Source organism: Verruconis gallopava, assembly GCF_000836295.1.
Source record: "Verruconis gallopava strain CBS 43764 unplaced genomic scaffold supercont1.4, whole genome shotgun sequence".
In the NCBI taxonomy this organism is placed as follows: Eukaryota; Fungi; Ascomycota; class Dothideomycetes; order Venturiales; family Sympoventuriaceae; genus Verruconis; species Verruconis gallopava.
This window is the reverse complement of record NW_015622140.1, coordinates 627,350-652,130: the sequence shown is the minus strand read 5'-3', so window position 1 is coordinate 652,130 and position 24,781 is coordinate 627,350. Positions and strand designations below refer to the sequence as shown.

Below are 24,781 nucleotides of genomic sequence, written 5' to 3'. Positions count from 1 at the left end.
CCGGTCCTTTTGAAAAAGGGTGGGGGGGATGAAAGGTATCTAAGCTGCGAGGAATGCTTGAAGTTGATGTGCTTCGAACATGGCTTGGACGTGCTGCACTTGGGATGTCCAATTCCATCCGTGCAAGCCTTCCACCACGAGATTTGGTCATGCTGTTGTATGAGGGGCAGTAAGACCGACAGATTTCTCCAAAGACGGATGGACTGGCTGAGGAAGATATGAGGATGTGAAGAAGGATAGTTGGCTGGAGACTTGTAAATTGTGGGATCATCAGCGTCTTAACGAGAAACAGATAGTTAACAGGTTGGCTGCGGTTGCGGTTGCCGACGACGCAGATGCGTGGTTGCAATGTCAAGTGTTGCTCACAACTTCCTTATAAGAGACTGTAAATAAAGCTCTGATAATATTTTTTATTTGCCAGCTGCAGCTCACAGCGCCATTAAAGACGTCTTAAGCCAGGCAATATGCTCATGCCAATTCTCGCTATGCTGTCCAAACGCCATCTCCTCATCATTAACATGGATTTTGTTTGCCGTGGTGATACATTCTGCCCGCCGCCAAGACCATGAACCAACGTTCATCAAATAAGATGCTTGGACCTAAATACACGAATCAGTGTACTGGCTTTGCGTTGAGAGAGCAGGAGTAGTAGCTGTACCTAAAGTAGGCGCGCAGATATATGATCTGCCACACCCCTAGTCCGATAAGAACACCAATGGTGCCGAAGGCAAACCACTTGACGCGTTCGTTCGTGCTCTCGTTCGTGTCTCGCAACTTCTGTTCTCGTGATCGTAGGTAGTCCATCTCGCTAACAATCTCCGCAACTTGTTCCTCTAGCTTTTTGAGCTCGGTCTCAACAGGCTTCAACTTCTCGCCCGCCTGAATTGCTGACCAGTCCTTTGCATCTGCGCCAATGTCGACGTCGAGCTCAACGTGCCGGACGGGATTGGCGACACCACGAGCTAGAAATCCGTAAGCAATGGCCATTGGATCGTTGTATTCACATACAATGCGTCAGAATGTTCTCGAAGCAAACGTCGAAGGCAGAATCGGCGTGTGAGGTGAATGCGTAGCGATTGTTGCCGACAACATCCTTTGGACGACCGTATTCGTTTCCTACAGCGTCCTTGATCTGTGCATATTTCAGCATAGTCATGGCTAGTACAATAGATTACGCACGTGTAAGTTCAACTGTTGTCCATCGCCTCTGTTCCCATCCACATTTGCTGTCACAACGACCAGCTGGTCCTTTGCGACAAAATTCCTGATGCAACGTTCGTACTTTGCAGACTCGTGTCCGTGGTGCGCAGCAACATCAAACTTAAGCGCAGAGATGACAGGGAGCCAGATGAGAAACAGCAAATAGGTGCCAAGTTGTATTATTGCACCCATCTTGACGAGGTGACCTTTGAAAGCAGGAGAGCAGAGTCTGAGTAGTTGTGGACATCTATCACCTCCAAATTCACGGCTCAAAAGGGTAACGCTGGCAAGACTCCTTGAACGGGGGGGGCGCAGGGGCAATGGTGAACCCTTGAAATTCAGGACGTCAGGCATCCAGCCTAGCCTAGACTCCGCATGGCGGCCTCGACCTTCTCATTCGCGCGTTTGTGTGGGCAAGCTAGTTAATTCACATCCAGCATTCCCCAGACCTGTCCACCTGGGCCCCGTTTGGCATTGAACCAACTACGTCAGTCATATCTCCCTTTGACTGACTGGACCCAGACTCTTGTCGCCAGAAGGCTCTGCGGAACTACTTTGCCATCATCTTTCGTCCGCAATGGCAGAAAAACAAGAATCGCTCGGTCATACCGTGGTTGTAGGGGGCTGTGGTTTTCTTGGGAGTCACATCGTCAAATTGCTGCTCTCACGACATCCGAAGACTAAAATCTCGATACTTGACCTTCGGATAAAGGACCAGATACCGAACCCACAAACATCGTACCATTCTTGCGACATCACCGATGCCGAATCGCTTCTACAACTGTTCAAGGAACTCAAGCCAGATGTAGTCATACATACAGCAAGCTCAACGGCCTTTTTGCCAAAGGATATTACGTACAAGATCAATGTAGAAGGCACCAAAAATCTTCTGAAGGCTGCACAGGAAACTGGGGTTAAGGCGTTTGTTTATACAAGCTCAGCAAGTGTGATCATGGGTGAAATGACGGAAATGATCAATGTTGACGAGCGATGGCCTGTTGTCATTGGGGACAGACAGCCAGAATACTACTCTCATACAAAGGTATGTTCGCCTGCCTACTTTAAGGCGCGCCATGTGCTTATATTAGTATTTTTTCTAGGCAGTGGCAGAGATGGCTGTATTGGAAGCCAACCGCTCCTCTAAAACCTTCCTCACATGCGCAATCCGGCCAGCCGCGATTTTTGGTGAAGGTGACGTACAACTACTACCTCCAATGGTAAAGGCGGCGAAATCTGGGCAGTCGAAGTTCCAGTTGGGCTCAAACGACAACTTGTTTGATTTCACGTATGTGGGGAACATCGCACACGCACATCTTCTGGCTGCTGTCGGCCTGCTTGCCACGGCAAAACTCAACTTATCGCCTCTAGACACGGAAAGAATTGACGGTGAAGCATTCTTCATCACGAACGACTCACCGGTATATCTCTGGGACTTTGCCCATTCCGTATACAGAGAGGCTGGCGCAACAACAGGTGTGGATCCGAACAGCGTGTGGCATATTGGTGCAGATTTCGCAATTACGATCGCAGGTCTGGCAGAGTGGGCTCTTTGGCTATTTGGAAAGACGCCAAACTTGACCAGAAGCAGAGTGCGATACAGCACATTAACGAGGTATTATAATATATCGAAAGCAAAGGAACGTCTTGGTTACGCGCCAATAGTAGGCTTGGAAGAAGGTATTAAGCGAGGGGTCAAGGATGTGCTGGCGAGGGACTTTCCTGAAAAGTGAATGATTACCGACTATACACCAACCGGCTTCATTTGATTACAATCAGTTTAGTTATGATGCGGACTTTGTTATCTCAGTTTTATGTTTCCACATGCCGTTCAAATTTTCAGTGACTTTCCTACATCACCATGAAGCCCCATCACCAAATTCGTGACTAGAACAAGTGTTTTACTGCACGCTTTTCAATCGGACAAAATTCAAATGAACGCTACAGATGCAAACTATTTATGACATCACATTCCAGTTACTTCAGAGCTCTACAAAGCCTTTCCTTAATCATGAAAACCCGCTCTGTTCAGCCTAAGAGATCCACCAAGCCAGCTTTCAAAAAGCGTAGCTCTTTGTTGCGTCTCTCAATCAAAGGAAATACAGCGACATAGCTAGCATCTTGTCCCTGACTCACAATCACGCCTGCTATTCAACATACCAGGTTACCGAAGACTGGGATCCATATTTTCACAGATGCATTGCTAATTTCTTAACCTCGACAAGTTCATGCGCTCAAATACTTCTCACGCTAGAAAACAGTGCTGACAACAGCTGCATAATCAAATCCATGCACTATTTGCAAACTTTCGAGCAGTCAAAACAGCAAAACAACGGGTATGTTGGCCTGAATCCCCGTAGTATTAGAGGGAAATGTGCCGTATGATTAAACCAAAAAACATTTGCAGTTCTAATTCACATATTGACAGAAACGGTGTGCCGGACACGTGCAGTGGACCTTCTAAGGATTTATTAATCCTGTGGTGTATTTACATCGTTTTCCTTCTCGTTATGCTTCTTGGCTATGTTGGCTTCGCCATCTACTTTCTTATTCGAGAATTTTCAAAAGGCAGACGACAGCGGCGAGAGAGAGCGCTGCGCACAGCAGAGACAGGCGAGAAACCCTTGAGCACAGATGACCACGAAGGCGCAGATTTTTTATCTCCAACTAGCGGGGGAAAGCCCCTATCTATTTACGCTTATTCAAAGACATCAAACAGCTGTAGAAAAGGACGCCCGGAGGAAACTGTTTCTGCATCATGTGAAGAACAAGGTGAGAGCTACGAAATGGGCAGTTTCGCGAGAGGTTCGTTGAGAGGACTCCAAGCACATTCCGAACTATCAGCTTTGACGACATGAAGCTCAAAACTCGAACAAAATTTAATCGTTAGGAGAATCTCGTTCAAGTTTTGACCAGAGCAAGTCCCAGAGCTAGGCAGCAAATGATCTAATCAAATAATGTGCTAAGCAGTAAGCAGTTCTCTTAAATTCGATATTGACTGGTTTCCTATATATGATCTCGTGTTCGTGTCCTGCCGGTTTGTATTATCTTATAATCAAGCTTGCCCTTCTTCATGATGAGTGGCTTCCTTTTCATCGATACTTGCTCTCATAACACCAGTCTCCGCAAAACTCGCTAATCCAAGCTCCACGTTGATTTCATTCATGATCTCACGGTCACGAGCAGCAATTCCCACACTACCAAAGACGATGTCCATCTCTTCGAGACTAAGACTTTTCGTCTCGGGAACAAACCACCATATAAAAATTGCGCCCCCGAAAGTCAAAAGTCCAAAGAATATATACGTACCGTATCTCATTCCCTTCAGCATGTCTGGGGTGACCTGACCTACGATGAAGTTGTTCATCCAGTTGCTTGAAGCACCAAGAGAAATACCATAGGATCGATTGGATAGCGGCCATACTTCAGCAATGACAATCCAGGCACAAGGGCCCCAGCTGTAGCCGAAATGAATGACAAAAAGCCATACCATTGATACTGCAGCCCAACCTGCTCCTCGATGAGATGGCCACGAGTTTTCAAACGCCCCAGAGATGCCCGCGACGATGAGGTGGCACATTGCCATCCCAATTGCGCCTACGATCAAAACTGGTTTTCGGCCTAGTTTATCAACAAATAGAACTGCGGGAATAGTGGCAAGAAACATCGCTATGCCAACAACTCCCGTTGCGAGAAGGGATACGGTGTTAGAAGAGAGGCCCAAGTCGCTGAAAATCTGAGGGGCATAATACAGAATTGCATTGATACCAGTCCACTGCTGAAAGAACATGGTAACTGTGGCCACGACGACTCGCTTGAACATAGGTTTTGAGGCAAAAAGTGAGCCAATGGCCACGAACTGGCTGGTAGCTCCTTAGTACATCTTATCAACTTAAAAATGAGTCTTGCAGCTTACAGCTTGAATGTGTTCCATATATTTTGTTCAGACAAATGTGGGAATCGTTCTGCAACAACACGCTTCTCGAACAAGGACTGCGCCTTTATTTCTGCAAATTCAATCTCAATAAGCTCGTGGTCTTGTGGCAGATTCCTTAATGAGGCTAGAACACGACGTGCCTCCGTTTCCCGATTGTGATGAATAAGCCATCGAGGGCTGAATGGCATGAATAATATGCCCGCACCTAAGAGGGTAGCCGGAACAAGCTGAAGGCACAAAGGCAAAAGCCAGGCTGCATCGTGCTGGCTTTTGCCAGTGCCCCCAATGTAGTTCGTTCCGTAATCGATCCAAAAGCTTATCCTGAACGTCATGCATTAGCTTGATATGAAAAATATCGTAAGTGCTCAACACAAGATTGTGTTTCAAGATATTACAAGCCTCCGGGGGACAATTTGAACCTTCTTCAGGAAAAATGGGTGCCCGATTTTAGAGGGTTTTTTGAATGAGGATGGACGTACATGATTCCAAGAGTAATTGAAAGCTGTTGAAGACCGACTAGAGCGCCACGAACTTCAGGCGGCGATATTTCTGCATTATACATGGGAACAATAGTACTTAGAGAACCAACACCCATTCCAGTGACAAATCGCCCCCCAAGAATAGAGTTGTGGCCGGATGGTGTAACTGCGGTAGCTTGAACGACGACGCCGAGTACAAAAATGCAAACGTTAAGGAGAATAGCATATTTTCGAGACAAGCTTTCTGCTGTAAACCCAGAAGTTATGGCACCAAACCAAGCTCCTAGTTCTAGAATGCTAGTCAACCATCCTTTCTTGGTCTGGTTGGTCGTATAGTCGCCCATGTCTATGACGATGTTAGTACAAACTTCCTAAGGAAACTGGTCAACGAATACAGACGATGGTCGAAAGATGTCATGGTCAATACGCCACTGAACACTCCCTGATTGTAGCCATAGAGCAAACCGCCAAGGCAGGCAAAGCACGCAATACCGAAAACTCTTAAGTTCTGGAAGATTGCCAAAGGACCTGTTGCACCTGCAAGAGCCTGGCGCTTAGCCAGAGCAGCGGACTCAATAGTCGCAGCTGTTCCTGGAGCCATTTGAAACTCAAAATTCTAGCCTAGAAGAAAGCACACGCAGAATTTGGGACCACAGGTCGTCTGCGGTTGGGAACACACTTTCCAATAGACAGATGCTACATGGTCTTTATGTGCTAGACGGTTTCCCGCCTTGAGATTCTGGAGATCTCTCAACTGCCGAACGTTGCAATGCATTCGGGTTGAAGGAAGCAGCTCTATGCATCGACCGCCACCCTGCTGCATAAGTCGAGTCTAATTGGGAAGCGTTGTAGGTCGCTACCGTATGGAGTATCCAGGATCTCAAGAGGTAAGGTTGCAGCAACCTGGGGCCAGGTTGGTTGTTGGTGCTTGACTAGAGCCAATATCGCCCACGCCACTGACGGATTACTGAGCAAAGAAGCTCCATTCCATATTCGAGCTTACGTATATCCAGTTCAGTCCGTATTGATCCTGTAAAGCCTCCATATTAGGATTCTAAAATATGTCTCCTAGAAGTAGTCCTCTTGTTTTCTCCCGTTGATGGTAGTTTTGTGTGTAATTTGTCGTCAACATAGTTCTAATGAGCGGATTGTAGTATTGCTCGAGCGTGTCACCTCAAATCGGCTTCTGAAATTGCCCTGTTCAGCGTTCCACGTACTCCGGGCAGCGAGCTTGGGAAAGGATCAGCAGAGGGGAATGTGACATTGTAGCATTTAGCAAACAGTGGGAAATAATTGGCGGAAGCGATATGTCTGTGATCTCGGCAAATGTCAACTGGTCCCGAAGGCAATGGTAATTCTATCCTACATTAGCGCATTTTGAAGCTGGGTTTTCTTGGTTACAGTCTCTTACTACCCTCTCGGACTAGGCTTGGATGAAACCTAAATTCGTTGAGACATTTTTGGCTCCGGTACCGCTTCGGTCTCGGAAGTTCTCACCTGAGTTCCAGGTCTTCGATATTGTCACTTTCATTGTCGGCAGTCATGTCAACATGTATTGGGCGCACTTATCTGTCCTACCGGCTCGTAGTACGATGACGGAGGCATAATAGAACCTCTACACTCGGAGCAGACGGGCAGGCAGGGTTTTTGTTGCCACATTGCAAAATCATTGTACAATGGTGTACACTTGCTGTGTACTCATCTAAAGTGTTGAACAAACTGATTTCATCTATTCGCGCCTGCGATGAGCAGCATGCAGGACTAACATGGAAAGCTTTTTGAGTCTACGTGCACTTTCCTCATGCGCTGAGCTCCGGTTTCTCGCTTGCGTTGTCTCGATTATGCTTCATCTCTTCTCCTAAACTGTCTCAATTGCTCAGCCCGTATTTCAACACCGCCTCTAGAATACACAGAGCTAACCACTCTTCAGTTTTTATGATATACCCAAAGTTTTTCATCTGAGGAGCCTCCATGTTTTGACCGACAACTATCTTAATTGCCGCTCAAATCCTCTAAATATTAGAGCCTACCATTACAACGTTCCTTTTCATCAAATTCACATGCCGAAGATGACAGACAATAGTACTTCCTACATGCCAACATCGCTTACTGCGCCACAGTACACTTTTCCAGCCAATGACGATGGAAGCCGGATGGAGTTTACATTTGGCGAAGACCATAGTTTGACCGAATTGCTGCGCGATATTTGTCTATGTGGGAAAAAGCGACGTCTTTCCAGAGGGGAAAGAATGGAAGCCGAATGGCTCGCTGGCAGACGAAGCGCTGAAAGAGTTGGACACCTTCAATCAGCGCAGCGTATCCAGAGGATTCAAACTCGCTCTCTGCCTACCAATCGGCCATTATCAAATCCGCCGAGTATTCATAGTGGTGCGATCCGACACCTATCTGTCGTCCAAGAAGAGTCAGGACCGTCGGTCGCCACGCAAGTGGAGAGGGTTTCAGCAAGTGAAGCTGTACGCAAGCACTGGAGTGGTCAAACACAACTCATCAGATTACATACTGACCAAGGAAAAATTCAGAGGTCACTGGCAAAATCAAACGTGAAACACACAAACCCCCGAGAGGCCGCGACTGGAAGTTCAAGCCAGCGGAAGAGCAACTCAGGCGATCGACTAACAGAGGACCAACCCTGTGGCACGGCTGAAATGAATTCGGCTCGTTCATCAAAAAGAAAAACTCGTACAGCTAGGTTTCGTAGCTCAACAACTCATGAACCGACAAGCACCCAAAATCCCGAGAGAAGGCCTGGGAAATCGAGAGATGAGCACGTAAGACGCGTTGGCACACATGGCATATTACATACCACAATTCTCACCACTGCGACAACGATACGCAGTTGGCTCGTAGGAGATCATACGCCAACCGACGGAGAGCATCAAGGTTTGGTAACAATACCTATGACCCCACTATCTATTCCTGGAACGGCACGTACCCCCGGAACTCCTCGGGAAAGTGTATCTCCGAAGACATCAATATCTCCACACGATGGTGGCAATTCTCACAGCGGTGGGACGACATGAGAAGAGAGAGATGAGATATCCGGTGCGAACATACCACCAAGTCGCGTATCAACAGCAGAGCAACTACAGAGAGAAAACATGAACGCTCAATCAAAGGAAAAACCGTATTGGATGCGCACGCGTATGCTTCACCTATTATTTACTTCTTGTCCTAAAGTCTAGATCAATTCCATACATTTCATGAATCAGAGCTAATAGTTTTGCGATGATCTTTGTTTCTCATTCACCATCTTCGTCCACTTCATCTAGTTCAATCCACTTGGCTCTGCACTTGACCGCTTCTTGCCTCACAACCCGCTTCTTGTCGTCTAGAGGAACTATGAGCTTCTTTATCACCTGTTTTCTGTAAGGAATAATAAGCTCAGCTCTTAGTTGAGTTACAAGAGCAAGACACTTCAGACCCTTTGCCCTCACAGTTGCCGAACTCGTCCTTGATGAAGAACACGTTAGAAGTCTTGAGATCAGACCACTTACATGTTCCTCCATGATTTTTGGATTTTCGGTAATGATGACCATTATTGTCTCGATCGTGCCAGCTCTGACATCTTCCTCGCCGCTAACCTCGAGTGTTTGAAGCAAAAGTGGAGTAAGGGAACTTAATTGAGGCTCTAGAACAGCGTATGGCAGTGACCTTATGATCCCAGCGAGCGCGATGAGGTAATTTTTCTTTGTTTCCATCGCGGCTGCCCTAAAGCCACTTGTGATGTCAGGCACTAGCATCGCAAATGTCTTTTGCTTATGTAGTGGAGAAATTGTGCAATGGTTCTCTTTTGTAAGAATTTCGTCCGGTTGTAGCAACGTTGCAAAACCATGAGCAACTGTGGTGCCAACTTGGGAGTCCATCAGAGTTGACGTCAGTGACGAAAAGATGTCATTGAGGCTAGAGGAATTTCGCAGAACTAGAGCTTTCGCGATGGCGAATATCGTTTGGACTGAACTTGGTCGGGTGAACATGGAAGAGAACAGATCGTTTTGACCATGTACAAGAGCGTCCAATGTTTGCTTCAACTCCGCAGAGGGCACATATTTGTTCAGCACAAGCGAGAGGTGTTGGAGACAAGCAACTTTGATACCTGGAGTCAGCTTCTCCTGTGACGCGAAGTTGATCAATGATGAAAGTAACAATCCGCGATCGAGTGGAAGATGAACCTCTTTTCTCATGGCAGCCAAAAGGTATGTCGAAAGCACAAGCCGTCTGCTTTCCGCGAGCGAAATATCCTTCTTAAAGGGCGGCCCTTCATCAAATGGTGAATCCAAATACAGAGTGTATATGTTTGCAGCCACGTTTTGCTGTGACTCTGTGTCCTGACACCGGAGGATTGTGTTGGCTAACCTCCCGAGAAGGTAGAATGTCATGTCATCTTGTTGTTCTTCGCTTGCCTCGAGACATATTTTCTGAATTAGAGGTAGCACCAGTTCCACAAATGCATTTTCGAATGCTTTTGGAGGCTCTTTTTTTACCGATTCCTGGGTGAATGCGTACAATAATGCTGATAGAATCGCTTGAATGTACGTAGAGGAGGCCCGCGAATGAATAGCGGAATATAGCTTGTTCTTTAATCTCAGTACCACGGTGTCAAAAACCTTTTCTTCGCTCCCAAGTCTCGCGAAGGCTTCAAGAATAGGGATGTAAGTGTCTGGTCCGGTTTCATCCCTGTCTGGCAAGCGGGCCAGGAAATCAGGGAACGATTTGACAATGACAAGCTCGGACTTCTGGTGTGCAAGTTCTACCAGAGCGCTGATCGCAGCGGTTTTTAATTCATCCTTGCCATAGGACTCTTCCGATATAATGATGTTGTCGAAAAGATTGATTATGGACGATATTTGATCATCCGATAGAAGAGCTCGCACTTTCGCGAGCTGTAGCAAGGCATCAAGAAGGACTAGTCGATATGAAACCTGTGATACTAGTGCTGTCGATAAAGCCCCGATCAATATCTCGAGCGCATTTGTAGCGTAATCACGGAGAGGATTACTCAATGATCTTTCTGAACGCAGTTCCAAATCACCGTTGGCAAAGTCTCTTCTCCATTCGCCGAAGACCACGATGTCAGCTCTTATGAGGGCAGCTAGCGTTTCGACAAGGCCTCTTCTTTTCGCGATATCCTGTGTTCCTTGGTACATGCTGAACAGATTGGGGAGAATGGCAGACAAAAGATAGCTACAAGCCGCCGCAGACGATGAGCTGATCGCATAAAGCATCCTCGTTGCGCCTTGTGATTGCTTAGTGGGAGCATCTGCAAGATGTTCGTTGCATTCCTTAGCAACAGGTTTCAGAAAAACCACCAGAGCGTCTGAGGACCCCCTCGCTAGCTGTCGACCGATTTCTTCCAGCACTTTTAAAGACTCCTTTGCCAGGTCTTCTTCTTGCACATTAAGTACTTCATACTTAAGTGTATCCCATAGAACAGTTGAGTACAAATTGATTGCATGGGGGCCATATTCGCGGATGCAGCTGAACAATGCCTGAAGAGTATCTCGCTTCACGTTGAATGATGTTGAATCGAGTTTATCGATAAGAGCAGGAAATGAATATGGAGAGAATGAAGATGAAGCCGAGATGCAGAGCTTCAAACGTTCCTTCAGATCTTGAGCTGTTATTCCATATGGGTCGTCAGGTGGGGGGCGAAAAGTGATTGGGAAGTAATTGAATGAGGCCTCGAAGAGCTCCTGTGCAGCCGACGAGACATCCCATTCTACACCAACGACCCTTAAAAGCGAGAAAATTATCATTAAGTTCCTAGGATCTTTCTCACCATCGAAATATGCAATGAAGCGAGGGAGAAAGTCCTGTGAACTCTTGTGAAGCGTATGAATAGCCTCACGATATTTTGATAGCAGGCGATCAAGCAAGACTATTACGGCGTAACGCTCCGATTGTTGTTTATATTGGATCAGTGGTGATGTATGATCGAGCAATGTTGAAAGCACTTTAGCCACCATATCCTGATCCCATCGCCCAAGCTCTTCTAGCGCAAGCAAAGCTTTTGCACAAGAACCGATGCTAGAAGCATCATTTGATATCCTGGATAAGATAAATTCGCTCAACAGATTTCCTAGATAATCTGAGTAGGTACTAGATGACAGAGGCCGAGAAGGACTTACGCTGTTGAACGGAAAGAACCTTTGGCGGCATAAATTGAAGGATTTCCGCAAGGTATGATAGTGCTTTCATGCTGTTAGAACACCCTAGTGTCGTGTAACATGCTAGACCTACTTTTTGCACGTATTGCTGCATCATCGTTGTTCAAATATTCGCCGATGGATTCTATCAAATCCAGCAGCTTCAACTCTTTCGCCTCTAATCCTGGATTATGAATCAGAACCCTGCAATTCGTTCACATGGAAAACGTCCGGCATACTGTGAGCTGTAACACTGGCAATTCGCGACGCTTCCTTTTTATCCTTTTCGGCCTCAATCAGGTAGAGCTGAACGTCAGACATTCTGATTAGTTGTGTTAATAGCTTGGATAACAAAAAAGCCGAAGACGATGAACGAATTGCTTTACCAAAAGAAAACACTAAACCTAAAATGGGTAAGCTCCAGTGGTGTAACTCGCGTCTCCGAAAAGGATTCTTTTTTTCAGTAACTCAGTTTTCCTTGCCTCAAATAAGACTTTGAGCACAAATGACGCGAGTCCTGATAATAATACTGAGTGATGCGGCGAGACTAAATCAAGTGTAATCGCCCGAATTTCTTCATCATTTCTTCTCTAACATTGGCATCACTGTCTTCCTCTTCTTAACAACCAAGAGCCTGGAAAGAGACGCATTGCACAAGAAAAGCTTGTAGACACGGCAGAATTACACATTAAAGAAGCTATCCGCAGAAACTAGGCGATTTTACTTCCACTTTTGCTCAATTTGACTGCTCAATACTACCGCGAGACTTGGGGCTGGATTCTGCCAGCTGGGGAGTTGGCTGCTGCAACGAAGATGAGTGACGACGAGGATGTCCCGCCTCCTCCATCGCACTGCAAAGTAATACTTGCAGGTACTCTGAGCAAGAAGCTCCAAGGCGAAGTTAAAGCCGGTGTAGAGAAGCTACAGAAAGTGCCAACACTAGTGGGCTTCCTCTCAAGCTCGGATCCCGCCGCCAGAGTTTACGCTGAGTGGACCGGAAAAACGGCTGAAGAACAGTAAGCACACGACACGAATTCGTAATATGTTAGCACTGACTTCTCCATGCAGTGGTTTCAAATTTGAATTGCGTGAGGTTGATCGAGAGGAGTTAGAAGATGCCTTGCTTCACGCGAACACAGACCCGAAAGTCGATGGAATTATCGTGTACTACCCCATCTTCGGCAACAGACAAGATCAATACTTACAACAGGTCGTTGATATGTCCAAGGATGTTGAAGGTCTCTCACATAATTATCTCTTCAACATGTATCAGAATGTGAGGTACCTGGACGCCAACCACTCAATCAAAAGCGTTCTCCCTTGCACTCCACTTGCTATCATCAAAATTCTTGAGCACCTACAAATCTACAACACAATTCTCCCTTACGGAAATCGATTGCATGGTCACACGATTACGGTAATTAATCGTTCGGAGGTAGTCGGACGCCCACTTGCTGCGCTCCTCGCCAATGACGGTGCGCGAGTGTATTCGGTCGACATCAACGATGTTCAGGAATTTTCGCGTGGAGAGGGAATCCGTAAAAAGAGGCATGAAGTTACGGAAAAACCCGGTTGGAAGCTTGAAGACTGTCTTCCTCTCAGTGATGTTGTCATTAGCGGTGTACCCGGGGAGAAGTTCAAGGTGCCCGTCAAGTTGATCAGAGACGGGGCCGTATGCATAAATTTTTCCAGTGAGAAGGTCTGCTTTCTCATTTTGCTGGATCATTATTTTTATTATTGCATATATAAGCAGCTAACTTTATATATAGAACTTTCCAATCGAGGTTAAGGAGAAGGCTTCAATTTATATTCCAGCGATTGGCAAGATGACTATAATGGTCCTTTTACGAAATCTTTTGGTGAGTCCAAAGCCTGATGTCCAATCTCTCAGTTACATGCTAAACAAGCATCAAAGAGGATTATCAATAACCGACAAGAACTCGAACGAAAAGAGGCGGAGATTCGCCAGAAAACTGTCAACTAGCAATCAGGTACACAATTATAGCAAGCTTTGAATGAGCGGCCCAAGTCTCGATTACCTTCCTTCGTCAATATCAAGTAGTAGGCATGAAGAGTCCGAATCTCCTAGATTTTAATTCTCTGCGATTGGTATAGAGAGGTAGATGCCAGAAAATCGAATACCTTTAGACATGTCCGTCCTCACGGAAAGTAAAGCGACAAGACAAACTAGCTTCGCAATCGTTCAATTTCTTTACTTATCAACCGAGGTGTTTATGTATTGCTATGAATGACTCCAACTATCTTATGTCTTATGCTACAGAAGCACCACAAGTAGAGCGGTTATAATTTCGCGCTCCGAATGATGAATTAGGTCTTCGGTTCAACATTGCGCCTAACACAAATAGAGATTACATCATATTCGTGTACACTTGAGCCTATGTGTGGAAATTTGTCTGATCACCTTGCTCTCTTAGTCTCTGCTAAGTCGTCGTCGCTCAGGCCGTTGAACTCATCCTCATCCACGTCCATCATTTCCTCCCGGGCTCTCTTGAGACCCTTCATCTTCCTTGTCTGAAGTCCGCTTAAGTCTTGTTTGCCCACGTGCACTTTGCCAATCTTATCGCCCATCATATCAGTTTCAATGTTCTTCTTCGTCTTCGGCTCCAATTGCTTTGGCTTCTTGAGCGCCTCTTTCATCATGCTCTCATCCGCATGCTGCATTCTTCCCACTCTTAAATCGATCCTAGGGCCAATCTCTTCTATTTCGACCCGCGGTAATTTCTGCCCGGATCGCTTCGTAATTATTTTGTACACCCTCAGATGAATCAACGGCGCAGGCTGACCCTCTACTTCCTCGCCTGATGATATATGGATCATGTACTGCAATCCCTCAACATCGACTGCTGGCACATCTGTGCCTTTGAAGAAATCCGTGAAAAAAGATTTTGCCAGCGTCCATGCAGTCTGCCCTGGGCCTTCAAAAATTGCACCAGAAAAAGCGAGTAAGGGTTTCATCCCCACGCTAACCTTCTGATTCTTGAACTGACTCAATGTCCGAAATCCCTCAGGGTCAATATAGAATTCCAACATGTCTAAGACCTTATAGTGGAACATTCTCACAAAGGTCAAGCAATGCGGCCGCTTCTTGCTTGTATACCCATACACCAGCAACGAAGCGTCGTTCTTCTCGGAGAAGAATTCGAGTGAGGAAGCATCTTCGAAAGGATGTATCTGGTTTTTCTTGTGAAATTTAATTGTATTCGGCGCTTTGAGCGTGTTCAAGTCGGCGAGGGCCAACTGAACGATTTGGGAGCATTTCTCGCCTCGGAGGAAGAGAGTTGTTTTTGGGTTCTCAACAACCTGAGGGGCCTTTTGCGAGGCTACTCGCTTTGAACGGGCGTTCTTTGGTTTTCTAGACAATATTTTGCTTAATATATATTACCAGTAAACGTGTATAGACCGCTGCTTACACTGTTTGCAACATTATTACAATGGAATACAGGACCAACTTAGAGTGCAAAAATACACGTGAAGCTGCTCTGTGTTTCTGACCTCAGCGCATGCTTTGGAGCCCAGCAGAATTGAGGCTGTAGCACACTCGATTTCTCTTGAGGCTTGGGAAGGGAGAATGCTTTTCCAAGAACCGCTCATTCGCAAGAACACGGAGAGCTGTGTTTGGCAACATTTTTTTCTCTACGGTTAGCTATCGATAAGTTGCAGCGAGCTTGACCCTAGGATGTTTTCGGAATAGCACGGTATGATGAAATCGACGCCGATGTCGTGCGCTAGAGATGTGGGCGAAAGATGATCTGATTATTCTATCAAACTCCTCTGCTTGCCTCTCGCGTGCGACATTTTTCTTCTGTACATCTTGCAAGGTAATACAAGAAAGTCAATCAGCACTTTGAAAGTTAAGCTTGCGAAGAAGTCATAGCACCTCCAACATGGCGCAGCCCATTCCTGCCAAGTCTGATTCGGATGGGGATAGTGCAAAAGCTTCTCATGCTGGGTCCGTTCAGCTTCAAGAGATTGCGACAGACTCTCAGTTCTCAAGCTTGACGTCTAACCTCCCATCCTCGGCACTTCTGGTCATCTACTTCCATGCGCCATGGGCAGAGCCGTGCAAGCAGATGTCCACCGTGCTTTCAACACTAGCTAGCACATATCCCGCCACCAGCCCACCGTCGATAGTTTTCGCCTCTCTGAACGCGGAAGAACTTCCTGATATATCAGAACTGTACGACGTCACCGCAGTCCCTTACATTATTCTCCAGAAGGACGGACAAGTGCTAGAGAAGATCTCTGGAAGCGATGCAGGCAAAGTGCGCGCCGCAGTCGAGAAGTACGCAGGAAGGAGCGGTAGCTCAGGCAGACTTGATCTTCCTCCTGCACAAGCTGTCTCGAAACCAGCAGAGAATGGCGGCGCGGCCAACGAGCTCGGCGGCCACGTACCGCGCTCCACCGATGCGGCCAGTACATCACAGGTTCCATCAGGAGAACAGAGTAAAGAGGAGCTGTTCAAGCGACTTGAGGGCTTGGTTAAGGCTGCCCCGGTCATGCTGTTCATGAAGGGAACTCCAAGCGCTCCGCAATGTGGTTTCAGTCGACAGACTGTGGCTCTTCTGCGTGAGCGAAGTATACGTTATGGTTTCTTCAACATCTTGGCAGATGACGACGTGCGACAGGGTTTGAAAGAGTATTCTGACTGGCCTACCTTCCCACAACTGTATGTGGAAGGCGAGCTTGTGGGGGGCCTAGATATTGTGAGCATTCATCTGAGACTAATCAGCCGCCAAATCTAACCTTGGATGCAGGTCAGAGAGGAGTTTCAGAATAATCCCGAATTCTTGATGGAGTACTCCGTCCAAAAGACTCAGACTGGATCATGAATGGCGCAAATGAAGGCTAGCCGTAATTTTGTGAGGGACACCTGAATACAACCTGAAATTCTGCTCCATCAACTGGGTTCTCCATCGCTTGAGGTCCTGACGCTCCCAATCTTGATTTGAAAGCCGCCAATTACACTAAGGGCATAAAGTCAAGCAATGTATTTGATGGCCAGACATAGATTACTTGCATGGCAGCCCACGCTGCTTGCGGACAGTTACATGAATGCTGAAATTTGTTCCTGCTAAGGCAATCTCGCCCGAGCCTTTTTTGCATTAACCTAGTTCGTTAGGCTGTGACTTCAGAAACACGTTGTTTCAGTTCGCTTGACAGTTCTGCGCTTCAAGGATGAGGTTAAAATAGACTCAAGCCCTTAAAAAATCCACCGTGAAGCAAGCTCAACTGATAACTTCTCTTAAGAATCGTGTATGTTCACGGCTCGTTCGCGGTATTCGTGAAGGTTAGGTCACCAAAAAATGCAATTAGCAATGACAACAGTGCTCTATATTTTCTGTCATGGCCAAAACCAAGCTGCGTCCTTTTCTCAAGTCGAAGGACCGACGCAGCCGCTCTCGCCAATTACCCGCCCAGCTATTTCAACCAAACGCTCGTGCCAGGTGCTGAGCCTCTGAAACCTGCCGAGCCTCTTACGCCCACAACCACCTCAATCTCCGCACCTCGCCTCCCCAAACTAAGATTCTCACTCGTCAGCTCGTCCATGAAACGCAAACAGCAATAAACATGAGCTGCCGTGTACGTCAAGGCTTTTTGAGTGGTCCCTTTACCTCTTCCACATCTGTTCCGTGGAATCTTACCAGATGGCTTTGCGCTCTTGGCTCTAATCAAGTGCACCTTAATTCAGGAAACAACAGGCATCGCGGCGGGTTTCAATTCCCACGTCCTGGATCCGCTGAATGGCTCGGCATGACTTATGCTAGCAAAGCTCGTTTTCTTCAAGTGATTCGTAAATGCGTGCTTCTGATCTTGGCGTCTGGTCGAGACACATCTTTCTCGTTGGAGTGCAATGTCCAGACTGTATATTCACCTTCGATGCCGCTCCTTCAGCATCTCGCTTTGTGCTTAGTATCCCGCAGTGCCTTCTTGAGCAGGGCCTTCCTTCTGGTCGCGGCCTTCCCTTCCTTCCTTTCTTCTTTGCTGGCAGAGGGCAATATTCGGCTGTCACAAATTGTGTTCTAAATTCTCTGTCCATATTTCCAACATCCGTTTGCCGCGCAGACGCCATCAAATAAGTCATTCTTTTTATTGAAATTGTTCTTTTGCTGCATTCGTACTGTGTAAAATCATTTATGCCTCGACTGTCGTTAAGGTAACTCTTTGTTTCCTTAACAAACATTTTCTGCTCGTCAAGAACTGCACCCCTTGCAGGCAGAACTGTTGCAGTCGAGTTTCAGCACCTCTCGTCGGTATTGATTACTCCTCAAGTTCAAATCATGGCGAAGTCACTTTTGGCCTACCTTGCAATCCTGCTGTCATCGAAGACAGTCCTTGCTGCACCAGCTCTGTCAAGCAGTGAAACGGGTAGGTCTAAATATTTAAAAAGATAATAAAAATTCACTGACAATGTATAGATGCTCCTAGAAAATCCACAAATGGCTATATTGGGCTAAATCCCGCTTCATCAAAGCACGAGACCGGCGGCGAGCAATATGTTGTATTGTTCAAGCCTGGCGCGAGCAAGAAACGGTCTTTATCGGTCAATTCGCACATCGCCAAAGTTCTGGCTGACCTCGATTTAACTCCAGAGAATGACGATGTAACGCACGTTTTTAATGGCTCCTTGGTCAATGGTTTCGCCGCGAATATGAAGTCCCACTGTATCGATGCGCTGAACGCGATGGATGACGTCGATGTCGTGGAGAAAGTCATAGAGATCAAGAAGTCGCAAATGCCCAGTATACAAGTTTCCACAGACAATCAGTCGACTTGGGGTTTACAAGCAATTTCGTCTACACCTCAACCGATTACGAACGTAACTGGCTTTAGCCATGACTATTCTTTCCAGGCAGACAGCACTCTCGGAGCTGGAGTGGACGTTTACGTTCTTGATACGGGGATAAATACCGCACATGTAGTCTTCCAGACGAACAGTGGCTCTCGAGCGGACTTGCAGTCGATTCTTTCCTCACAAGTCGATGATGAGGGCCATGGCACTCACGTCTCTGGTACCATCGGTGGAGAAACAGTGGGAGTTGCACCTGGAGTCAGCCTTCACGGAGTCAAGATTTTAGATTCGACTGGGTCAGGCTCAACACAGACAATTATCCAAGGCCTTGAAATTGTAGCAGATGCACACGCTCAACGAAAAAGCCAAAATGGTTTCATTGCCAGTGTAGTTAATCTCTCACTGGGTGCAACAAGATCACGAGCCATGAACAGCGCTGTCCGTGCAATCACGAATGCCGGTATTCATGTTGTGGTGGCTGCTGGAAACGAGGCTGATGACGCATGCAATTACTCGCCATCGTCATTAGGAGGCTCAAATGGGAATGTGATCAGTGTTGGCTCGATTGGTCCAACATACGCAGTCTCTACATTCAGTAATACAGGGAATTGCGTTGACGTATATGCTCCAGGCGAGCAGATTGTTTCCAGCTGGATTACCTCAAATAGGGCATTGGAAATATTGCAAGGCACTTCGATGGCGACCCCACATGTGACAGGACTGGTTGCTTATTTCGCGGCTTTGAATTCGCAACTTGGCCAAAACCCTGCGGGCATGAAGTCATATATCAAGCAAATGGCACAGACAGGTGCTATAAGAAACAATGGCAACTTGCTGCTTGCGAACAATGGATTAGCTTGAATTAATACCATTGTTTTTACTCACTTTGCATACTGAGCTTTTATTGCATTGCGCTGGTGTTTGATGACTGATAGCTGTTAATTAATCAAAGCTTAAAAAAACCTAGGTAACTGCAAATTCAAGATGGCATTCCTCTATCTGCGCGTGTACCCGTCCTGACAAAATGTAAAACCGCGCTATAAGAATTCGTCAGGACCTTCTTATTGCCCCTCGGGTCCTGTTCGAATTTTTACAAACATTCTAGCACGACCCCAAGTACCTTAGACTCGAACACTATAGAATACAGCTTGCTGAAATGAAGTACTGGACGGAAGCACAGCTCTTTCCGCTGATAAACTTTAAGCGCTTCTATTCGCGTGAAGTATCAAGATAAATATATTCTCCGGGTAGCTTTTAGACTGCACATAATCAAAGTCTGTTGATATTTTGGCCCTTTCGTTGAGACCGAAATTTAGGATCTGACTTGCTATTCCTGATGTGGGATGTGAGTGACTCCATTCCCAGAGCATGAAAGAAATCGATTACCGATTAAACCCATGTGCAAAGTCGACAATAGATGGGATTGGCAGAACTAAACTATAGATACGGAATTTATGCCACGAACTTAGACTGAACACCGTCCCGTAATCGTGCACCTGCTGTAATCCTGTGGTCTGTGCACAAGATGCCAAGCCATCCACCCTCAAAGCACAACAGCTCCAGTCTTGACTTCACACTCTTTGCATCTTGAGCTCTTCACGACCAATTGGCCGCAACAATGGCCGCAACAGCACCGAGAGTCGCTTCTGTGGCTCGCCAGTTGACCTGGAGATCAATCAGGATACCACGCGCGATCGCCCAGGCACCCGTTCGACCTGCGTTCTTCTCTCATATCCATCGAAGATATGCCTCTGGGACTCCGCATTATGATCCGGCCCCCCCACAGATTGAGTACATTTTGTACAAGCAGCATGCGGAACCTCATACTCCAGAGGACTGGAAGGAGATCGGACAGTCCGCGCTGCAGAACTGCGAGACCCAGGCGGAACGAGATGCTGTCCAGGAATACATTACCAACGCACTCAAACCATCATTGACGGATGAGGAGGTTATTGCAGTAGCTTCTCAGGTCGGCACTCAGATCACTACGCCAGAAGAACTCGCAGCTGCCCATGTCGTGTTCAAGAATATGATAAAAGCCGCAACTCTAGCCGAAGCTGAGACTTTGTTCAAGTATTACGATCAGACCGGTGAATTCCCAGCCGAGATCAAGGCTGCGCTCTCTGAATCTTTGACGAAGGCATTGGCTTCCCCAACCGCTTCTAACGGCGCTCATGGGGATCATGGCCACCACGATACTCATGGCCACAGTTCTCACCACGGCGGAGAGCACGCAAAAGAATCATTTGGCGTACGAAGCATCTCTGAGCTCATCATATGTGCACATGCTGACTGAGGAATAGATCGGCTGGTATCTAGCACTCGGCACGATTCCATTCAGCTGGATCCTGATGACCCTAACTCGGAACAAGTCCGATGAGGAGAACAAACCTTTCCTCACTCGTCTCATTCACAAGTATGATTCGTGGCAGGACGAATGGCGGCGAAGCAACGAGCTGCATACTAAGGCTGTGGAGCAAGCCGGTTTTGATAGACTTCTGTTCCGGCATGCTGCAACGTCGGACGGCAGAGGTACCGGCAAGAAAGAGGTCAGGTTCGAAGAGTACGTACATAGTCATACGTGACGGTAAAGGCTGCATGCTAACATCTGTCTTTAGTGCCATGAATCAGGGTCCTCAAATTAACGTCGCTCCTGGCTCGTATATCAATGTGGACAAGGTCGTAGAGCACTACAAGAAGCTGAACGAGGAGACTGAGGAGCGGCGGCTTGAGATTGAGAAGTTCTATGAAGCTCGAGAGCGACGTGCATGAGATGGTGCAGAAAGGCCTGGCACATTCGGGGTAGATTTTCAGCTGGAAACACAAAGTCTCCAAGTACGCCGATCTGGGATTATCTACTCTGGCACAGGTGCTATCATGCCCAGTGGCTTGGCGGCAAGCATTACTGTACATAAGATTATACATATCCAAATGCTGTACTTGTTATCCTTGGTTGTGGCAGACTCTTCGCCGGACAGTGCCGTTCAAGCTCTTACCTGGTGGGTCGTCCTAAAGTTTGCACAGGTAGGTCCCGACCCAACCTTTGTGCATGTCCTGTGCCCTGCAACACACATATACGCAACTTTTTTTTTTTTCTACATAAAGATTGGGTTGGCTCCGCGCACCGTGACTAATCAAGGTGTGCTGCTGCGGGCGGAAGACGTGAATGTGGCATGTGGATGACAAGAGCTCCATGCTGCCTCATGACTCGCATCCATTCAGGTATGCCAGTAGCTCTGTGCAATGCGAGACAAAAGCTCAGCGTCAGTCCGAAAGAACGATGCACACAGGATTGGAGTGCAACGTCTATATACATTGGGCCGTGGCACTGTCAGCTCCAGCCATGTGATGTTAGCGAGCTGCAGCTCGACACGCACAGCGTCACGCACTACTGCAGAAGCCAGCGCTGGCACCTCCCGCCTATCGAGTCGAACAGTCGGAAACAGAAATGAGTTGAGCGTGGTTGATTCGCTGCAGAAGTAGGCGTGCCAACTCCTGTCGAGCGGCGCCAGGAATTGTTCCATTGGCCTCGGATAGGCAAGCATAACGTAGTCCTGTTCTGTGTCTCAGACTTTGACGGGTGGCCGTCTGGCGTCTGCTTTGCGACTCTGCAGCGTGGGTGTATCAGAACGTCGAGGTTGTTTCTCGCGGCAGAGCGCTGTTTCCGACCGCTCTCGCAGAAAGAGTCATCCTTTGTCTGCTCCAGCCGGGCTCAGTCTCTGCGATCTTGTGTGTCGCCTCGTGCTTGCGGCCAGCTTTGCTCGGGCGGACCTCCGTAGGTCTACATTTACACAGAGTCCACCAAACCACCAAACCGCGACGGCTTGCGTCAGTTGTGTTTCGAACCGCACGTTTGACGGGGTTCGAGCACCGCTCAGCGTCCGTCCGGCTACAGCGTGCGTCGTCCCCTGGCAGCTTCTCGAGAACATCACGAGACAAAGGCTTTGAGTTTCCATTGTTTGGAACCGTCAAGGGAGGCGAGCTCGGATCCCCCGTCGCCTTCCATTTGTCTCCTCTGCCAGTCTCTCCACGTAAACCCCCCACCAGTACACCATCCAGCCGTAGCCCGCGTCCCCTTTGTAGCTGTCGCTGTCGACATCGTCGCTGTTGCTGCTGTTGCTGTTGCTGCTGCTCCTGCTGCAGCTGTTGTCGTCGTGTTCTCTGCACCGACAGCTCCAGACCATATCCACAACCTCAGCATCGGTACCCCATACGCTCGAGTGCGCACGTCCTGCTGGCGAGCCGCGACGCACTAGCTCGAGGCTCGAACCCTCCACACTCTGGTACCGACAACCTCATCACGCTTGCATTCGCAGCCACAAGCAGATCGCCCTGTCGAGAACAAGAGACGTTATCCAAAAGAGAGGACCTATCGCCACCTCCGCCGCCCGTTGCTGCTTGCAGGTACTTCGGTGCTAGAAGTCCGTGCTTTTCGCTCGTGTCCTCGCGAAGAACGGAAAGATAGCCAATCCCGCCACCGCCCACCAGAAGGTACGCTGAAAAGCTCCTGGAGCACGCTGCCGATCGACGACAGATACTCCACCCTGCTGTTCAAGCCTAGCGACTCTCCTTTGGTGTCGCAGTCTCCAGCCAGAATCGTCCTTGCATCGTTGTAGCTGTCGCAGCTTCAATTCACTGCCTGCCCTCTCCACCTCCCCGTCACAATCCTCATTCCTCACCGCGCTACGCCGCACAACGGCTCCCCATACTAAATATCACGGACAGGATCCCTTGAGCTTGTCTGCACAGAATGGCCTCTGCACCGCCAACACAGTCTCTCAAGGTACAGTTGGAGACCCTGGATCAAGCATTCGTCGAGTCTCTGCTGATGATAGATTCAAGTGCGTCGTCACGGGCGATGGCGCCGTTGGCAAGGTCGGTTTGCTCTTACATCACACGCGCTCGCACACGACAGTTTGCTTACTGAGCTCTTGTAGACATGTCTTCTCATTTCATATACCACGAATGCTTTCCCAGGCGAATATATCCCTACCGTGTATGTTCATGCAGCCCTGTTGAGCCCTGCGCTTCCCCTGACCGCATCACAGCTTCGATAATTACTCGGCGAATGTAATGGTCGATGGCAAGCCGATAAGTCTAGGTCTTTGGGACACTGCAGGACAGGAGGACTACGACAGACTTCGACCACTCTCATACCCCCAGACAGATGTCTTCCTCATCTGCTTTTCGATCGTTTCCCGCGCCTCTTTCGACAACGTCAAGGCAAAGGTATACTTCGCGCACACGTAAAGCTTCCGTGGAATGATCATTGCTGATGCAGATCTCACAGTGGGCCCCGGAGATCGAACACCACGCACCTGGCGTGCCCATCATACTTGTCGGTACCAAGCTAGACTTGCGAGACGATGAAGCGACCAAAGAAAGCATGAGAAAGATGCGGACGCAGCCCATTTCGTATGAGGAGGCGCTGGCCGTCAGCAGGGAGATCAAAGCGGTCAAATACCTTGAGTGTTCGGCTTTGACTCAACGCAACCTAAAGAGCGTCTTCGACGAGGCTATCCGGCAAGTCCCATACGTCCTTTGTGCATTTTTGCCCGCCGTGCTAATACTTTCCAACAGAGCCGTTCTCAGCCCGCGTCCACCACCGAAGGCAAAGAAGAGCAAGAGTTGCGTGATACTGTAGAGGATGACATATCTTGATACCGTACATGCTAGCTTCTGTGACTTCTACCCTCTTTTTCTGTCTTTGCTTGGCATCTTCTCGCAGATAGACCGGTGATTCTTACATTTTGGATGAAAGGCGCGCGAGGTGTCAGGAGGGAACGAAAGGGCTTAAGAATCAAGAAACACGGGAAATGTCACAAATTTTGGAGCCCACGCCCAACACTCACACTCGCTGCAGCCAGGTGACTGAACAATGGGAGCAAGGAAGCCCATGTATTGCCACTGATTCCCCCCATATATACGCTGTTTGTCTATTGTCACACACCAATATGGCTTTGCATAGGCTGCTCTGATTCCCACCCGTTCTTTGCTGAGTTTATTTCTGTTCTTGGATGAGATGATGGATCGGAGCATAATTTGTAGATAGCCAGGAAGGAGCAGGTCTTTAAATTATCGAATAATCTGACTGGCATCCATCTGCATTTTCATGCATTGCGCACTTCAATACGTGACATTTAAAGCAGACTGTACATCTTATTTGGCACCAATATACCAGTTGTCATGCCAG

General features: G+C 47.7%; 12 protein-coding genes across 13 annotated transcripts; 7 read left to right on the top strand and 5 right to left on the bottom strand.

The window, feature by feature from the left end:
• Positions 1-214: 214 nt before the first annotated feature.
• Positions 215-1,475, bottom strand: PV09_01665 (endoplasmic reticulum vesicle protein 25). Its single transcript, XM_016354592.1, has 4 exons — positions 1,180-1,475; positions 1,009-1,132; positions 659-962; positions 215-599 (listed from the first exon to the last, which is right to left on the bottom strand). The coding sequence occupies exons 1-4, from the start codon at positions 1,390-1,392 to the stop codon at positions 581-583; spliced, it is 660 nt and encodes a 219-aa protein (XP_016217604.1). The 5' UTR covers positions 1,393-1,475; the 3' UTR covers positions 215-580.
• A 136-nt stretch (positions 1,476-1,611) lies between these two features.
• PV09_01664 (uncharacterized protein) lies at positions 1,612-3,053 on the top strand. Its single transcript, XM_016354591.1, has 2 exons — positions 1,612-2,242; positions 2,301-3,053. Exons 1-2 carry the CDS (start codon positions 1,778-1,780, stop codon positions 2,928-2,930), a joined length of 1,095 nt encoding a protein of 364 aa, XP_016217603.1. The 5' UTR covers positions 1,612-1,777; the 3' UTR covers positions 2,931-3,053.
• Positions 3,054-4,173: 1,120 nt separating this feature from the next.
• Positions 4,174-6,214, bottom strand: PV09_01663 (uncharacterized protein; the record flags this gene model as incomplete). Its single annotated transcript, XM_016354590.1, has 4 exons — positions 4,174-5,060; positions 5,114-5,455; positions 5,614-5,959; positions 6,013-6,214. 4 exons carry the CDS (start codon positions 6,212-6,214, stop codon positions 4,253-4,255), a joined length of 1,698 nt encoding a protein of 565 aa, XP_016217602.1. The 3' UTR covers positions 4,174-4,252.
• Positions 6,215-7,245: 1,031 nt separating this feature from the next.
• On the top strand, positions 7,246-8,845 carry PV09_01662 (uncharacterized protein). Its single transcript, XM_016354589.1, has 2 exons — positions 7,246-7,496; positions 7,544-8,845. Exon 2 carries the CDS (start codon positions 7,674-7,676, stop codon positions 8,652-8,654), a length of 981 nt encoding a protein of 326 aa, XP_016217601.1. The 5' UTR covers positions 7,246-7,496; positions 7,544-7,673; the 3' UTR covers positions 8,655-8,845.
• On the bottom strand, positions 8,772-12,112 carry PV09_01661 (uncharacterized protein). The gene is made up of 4 exons (XM_016354588.1): positions 12,017-12,112; positions 11,872-11,961; positions 11,760-11,822; positions 8,772-11,710 (listed from the first exon to the last, which is right to left on the bottom strand). Exons 1-4 carry the CDS (start codon positions 12,096-12,098, stop codon positions 8,874-8,876), a joined length of 3,072 nt encoding a protein of 1,023 aa, XP_016217600.1. The 5' UTR covers positions 12,099-12,112; the 3' UTR covers positions 8,772-8,873.
• A 141-nt stretch (positions 12,113-12,253) lies between these two features.
• Positions 12,254-14,075, top strand: PV09_01660 (uncharacterized protein). Its single transcript, XM_016354587.1, has 4 exons — positions 12,254-12,793; positions 12,846-13,476; positions 13,547-13,636; positions 13,693-14,075. Exons 1-4 carry the CDS (start codon positions 12,591-12,593, stop codon positions 13,759-13,761), a joined length of 993 nt encoding a protein of 330 aa, XP_016217599.1. The 5' UTR covers positions 12,254-12,590; the 3' UTR covers positions 13,762-14,075.
• On the bottom strand, positions 13,989-15,403 carry PV09_01659 (uncharacterized protein). The gene is made up of 2 exons (XM_016354586.1): positions 15,209-15,403; positions 13,989-15,150 (listed from the first exon to the last, which is right to left on the bottom strand). The coding sequence occupies exons 1-2, from the start codon at positions 15,220-15,222 to the stop codon at positions 14,196-14,198; spliced, it is 969 nt and encodes a 322-aa protein (XP_016217598.1). The 5' UTR covers positions 15,223-15,403; the 3' UTR covers positions 13,989-14,195.
• Positions 15,404-15,553: 150 nt separating this feature from the next.
• On the top strand, positions 15,554-17,023 carry PV09_01658 (Grx4 family monothiol glutaredoxin). The gene is made up of 2 exons (XM_016354585.1): positions 15,554-16,501; positions 16,553-17,023. Exons 1-2 carry the CDS (start codon positions 15,683-15,685, stop codon positions 16,625-16,627), a joined length of 894 nt encoding a protein of 297 aa, XP_016217597.1. The 5' UTR covers positions 15,554-15,682; the 3' UTR covers positions 16,628-17,023.
• Positions 17,024-18,076: 1,053 nt separating this feature from the next.
• On the top strand, positions 18,077-19,449 carry PV09_01657 (uncharacterized protein; the record flags this gene model as incomplete). The annotated part of the gene is made up of 2 exons (XM_016354584.1): positions 18,077-18,164; positions 18,215-19,449. The coding sequence occupies 2 exons, from the start codon at positions 18,077-18,079 to the stop codon at positions 19,447-19,449; spliced, it is 1,323 nt and encodes a 440-aa protein (XP_016217596.1).
• A 718-nt stretch (positions 19,450-20,167) lies between these two features.
• PV09_01656 (uncharacterized protein) lies at positions 20,168-21,528 on the top strand. The gene is made up of 3 exons (XM_016354583.1): positions 20,168-20,839; positions 20,892-21,151; positions 21,207-21,528. The coding sequence occupies exons 1-3, from the start codon at positions 20,207-20,209 to the stop codon at positions 21,358-21,360; spliced, it is 1,047 nt and encodes a 348-aa protein (XP_016217595.1). The 5' UTR covers positions 20,168-20,206; the 3' UTR covers positions 21,361-21,528.
• On the bottom strand, positions 21,430-22,997 carry PV09_01655 (uncharacterized protein). Its single transcript, XM_016354582.1, has one exon. It carries the CDS (start codon positions 22,131-22,133, stop codon positions 21,807-21,809), a length of 327 nt encoding a protein of 108 aa, XP_016217594.1. The 5' UTR covers positions 22,134-22,997; the 3' UTR covers positions 21,430-21,806.
• PV09_01654 lies at positions 22,617-24,753 on the top strand. 2 transcript variants are annotated; one of them, XM_016354581.1, is made up of 7 exons: positions 22,617-23,079; positions 23,314-23,371; positions 23,431-23,463; positions 23,526-23,584; positions 23,637-23,817; positions 23,879-24,111; positions 24,169-24,753. In XM_016354581.1, the coding sequence occupies exons 2-7, from the start codon at positions 23,339-23,341 to the stop codon at positions 24,230-24,232; spliced, it is 603 nt and encodes a 200-aa protein (XP_016217593.1). In that variant the 5' UTR covers positions 22,617-23,079; positions 23,314-23,338; the 3' UTR covers positions 24,233-24,753. The 2 variants fall into 2 exon arrangements, with proteins under 2 accessions (XP_016217593.1, XP_016217592.1); XM_016354580.1 differs by having other exon boundaries at positions 22,617-23,371.
• Positions 24,754-24,781: the final 28 nt, after the last annotated feature.

What these genes read in the sequence shown, in the direction of transcription:
- PV09_01665 (XM_016354592.1), bottom strand. Translation starts at nt 1,392, where the DNA reads ATGGGTGCAATAATACAACTTGGCACCTATTTGCTGTTTCTCATCTGG. An exon ending in GACAACAGTTGAACTTACAC is followed by an intron (nt 1,133 to 1,179) that starts GTGCGTAATCTA and finishes AAATATGCACAG; the next exon opens with ATCAAGGACGCTGTAGGAAA. An exon ending in CGAGAACATTCTGACGCATT is followed by an intron (nt 963 to 1,008) that starts GTATGTGAATAC and finishes ACGGATTTCTAG; the next exon opens with CTCGTGGTGTCGCCAATCCC.
- PV09_01664 (XM_016354591.1), top strand. Translation starts at nt 1,778, where the DNA reads ATGGCAGAAAAACAAGAATCGCTCGGTCATACCGTGGTTGTAGGGGGC. An exon ending in AATACTACTCTCATACAAAG is followed by an intron (nt 2,243 to 2,300) that starts GTATGTTCGCCT and finishes TATTTTTTCTAG; the next exon opens with GCAGTGGCAGAGATGGCTGT.
- PV09_01662 (XM_016354589.1), top strand. Translation starts at nt 7,674, where the DNA reads ATGCCGAAGATGACAGACAATAGTACTTCCTACATGCCAACATCGCTT.
- PV09_01661 (XM_016354588.1), bottom strand. Translation starts at nt 12,098, where the DNA reads ATGTCTGACGTTCAGCTCTACCTGATTGAGGCCGAAAAGGATAAAAAG. An exon ending in TGCAGCAATACGTGCAAAAA is followed by an intron (nt 11,823 to 11,871) that starts GTAGGTCTAGCA and finishes ACAGCATGAAAG; the next exon opens with CACTATCATACCTTGCGGAA. An exon ending in GGTTCTTTCCGTTCAACAGC is followed by an intron (nt 11,711 to 11,759) that starts GTAAGTCCTTCT and finishes CAGATTATCTAG; the next exon opens with GAAATCTGTTGAGCGAATTT.
- PV09_01660 (XM_016354587.1), top strand. Translation starts at nt 12,591, where the DNA reads ATGAGTGACGACGAGGATGTCCCGCCTCCTCCATCGCACTGCAAAGTA. An exon ending in GGAAAAACGGCTGAAGAACA is followed by an intron (nt 12,794 to 12,845) that starts GTAAGCACACGA and finishes TTCTCCATGCAG; the next exon opens with TGGTTTCAAATTTGAATTGC. An exon ending in TCCTTTTACGAAATCTTTTG is followed by an intron (nt 13,637 to 13,692) that starts GTGAGTCCAAAG and finishes CAAGCATCAAAG; the next exon opens with AGGATTATCAATAACCGACA.
- PV09_01658 (XM_016354585.1), top strand. Translation starts at nt 15,683, where the DNA reads ATGGCGCAGCCCATTCCTGCCAAGTCTGATTCGGATGGGGATAGTGCA. An exon ending in TTGTGGGGGGCCTAGATATT is followed by an intron (nt 16,502 to 16,552) that starts GTGAGCATTCAT and finishes CCTTGGATGCAG; the next exon opens with GTCAGAGAGGAGTTTCAGAA.
- PV09_01656 (XM_016354583.1), top strand. Translation starts at nt 20,207, where the DNA reads ATGGCCGCAACAGCACCGAGAGTCGCTTCTGTGGCTCGCCAGTTGACC. An exon ending in ACGCAAAAGAATCATTTGGC is followed by an intron (nt 20,840 to 20,891) that starts GTACGAAGCATC and finishes ACTGAGGAATAG; the next exon opens with ATCGGCTGGTATCTAGCACT. An exon ending in AAAGAGGTCAGGTTCGAAGA is followed by an intron (nt 21,152 to 21,206) that starts GTACGTACATAG and finishes ATCTGTCTTTAG; the next exon opens with TGCCATGAATCAGGGTCCTC.
- PV09_01655 (XM_016354582.1), bottom strand. Translation starts at nt 22,133, where the DNA reads ATGCTTGCCTATCCGAGGCCAATGGAACAATTCCTGGCGCCGCTCGAC.
- PV09_01654 (XM_016354581.1), top strand. Translation starts at nt 23,339, where the DNA reads ATGGCCTCTGCACCGCCAACACAGTCTCTCAAG. An exon ending in GCGATGGCGCCGTTGGCAAG is followed by an intron (nt 23,464 to 23,525) that starts GTCGGTTTGCTC and finishes GAGCTCTTGTAG; the next exon opens with ACATGTCTTCTCATTTCATA. An exon ending in GTCTTCGACGAGGCTATCCG is followed by an intron (nt 24,112 to 24,168) that starts GCAAGTCCCATA and finishes ACTTTCCAACAG; the next exon opens with AGCCGTTCTCAGCCCGCGTC.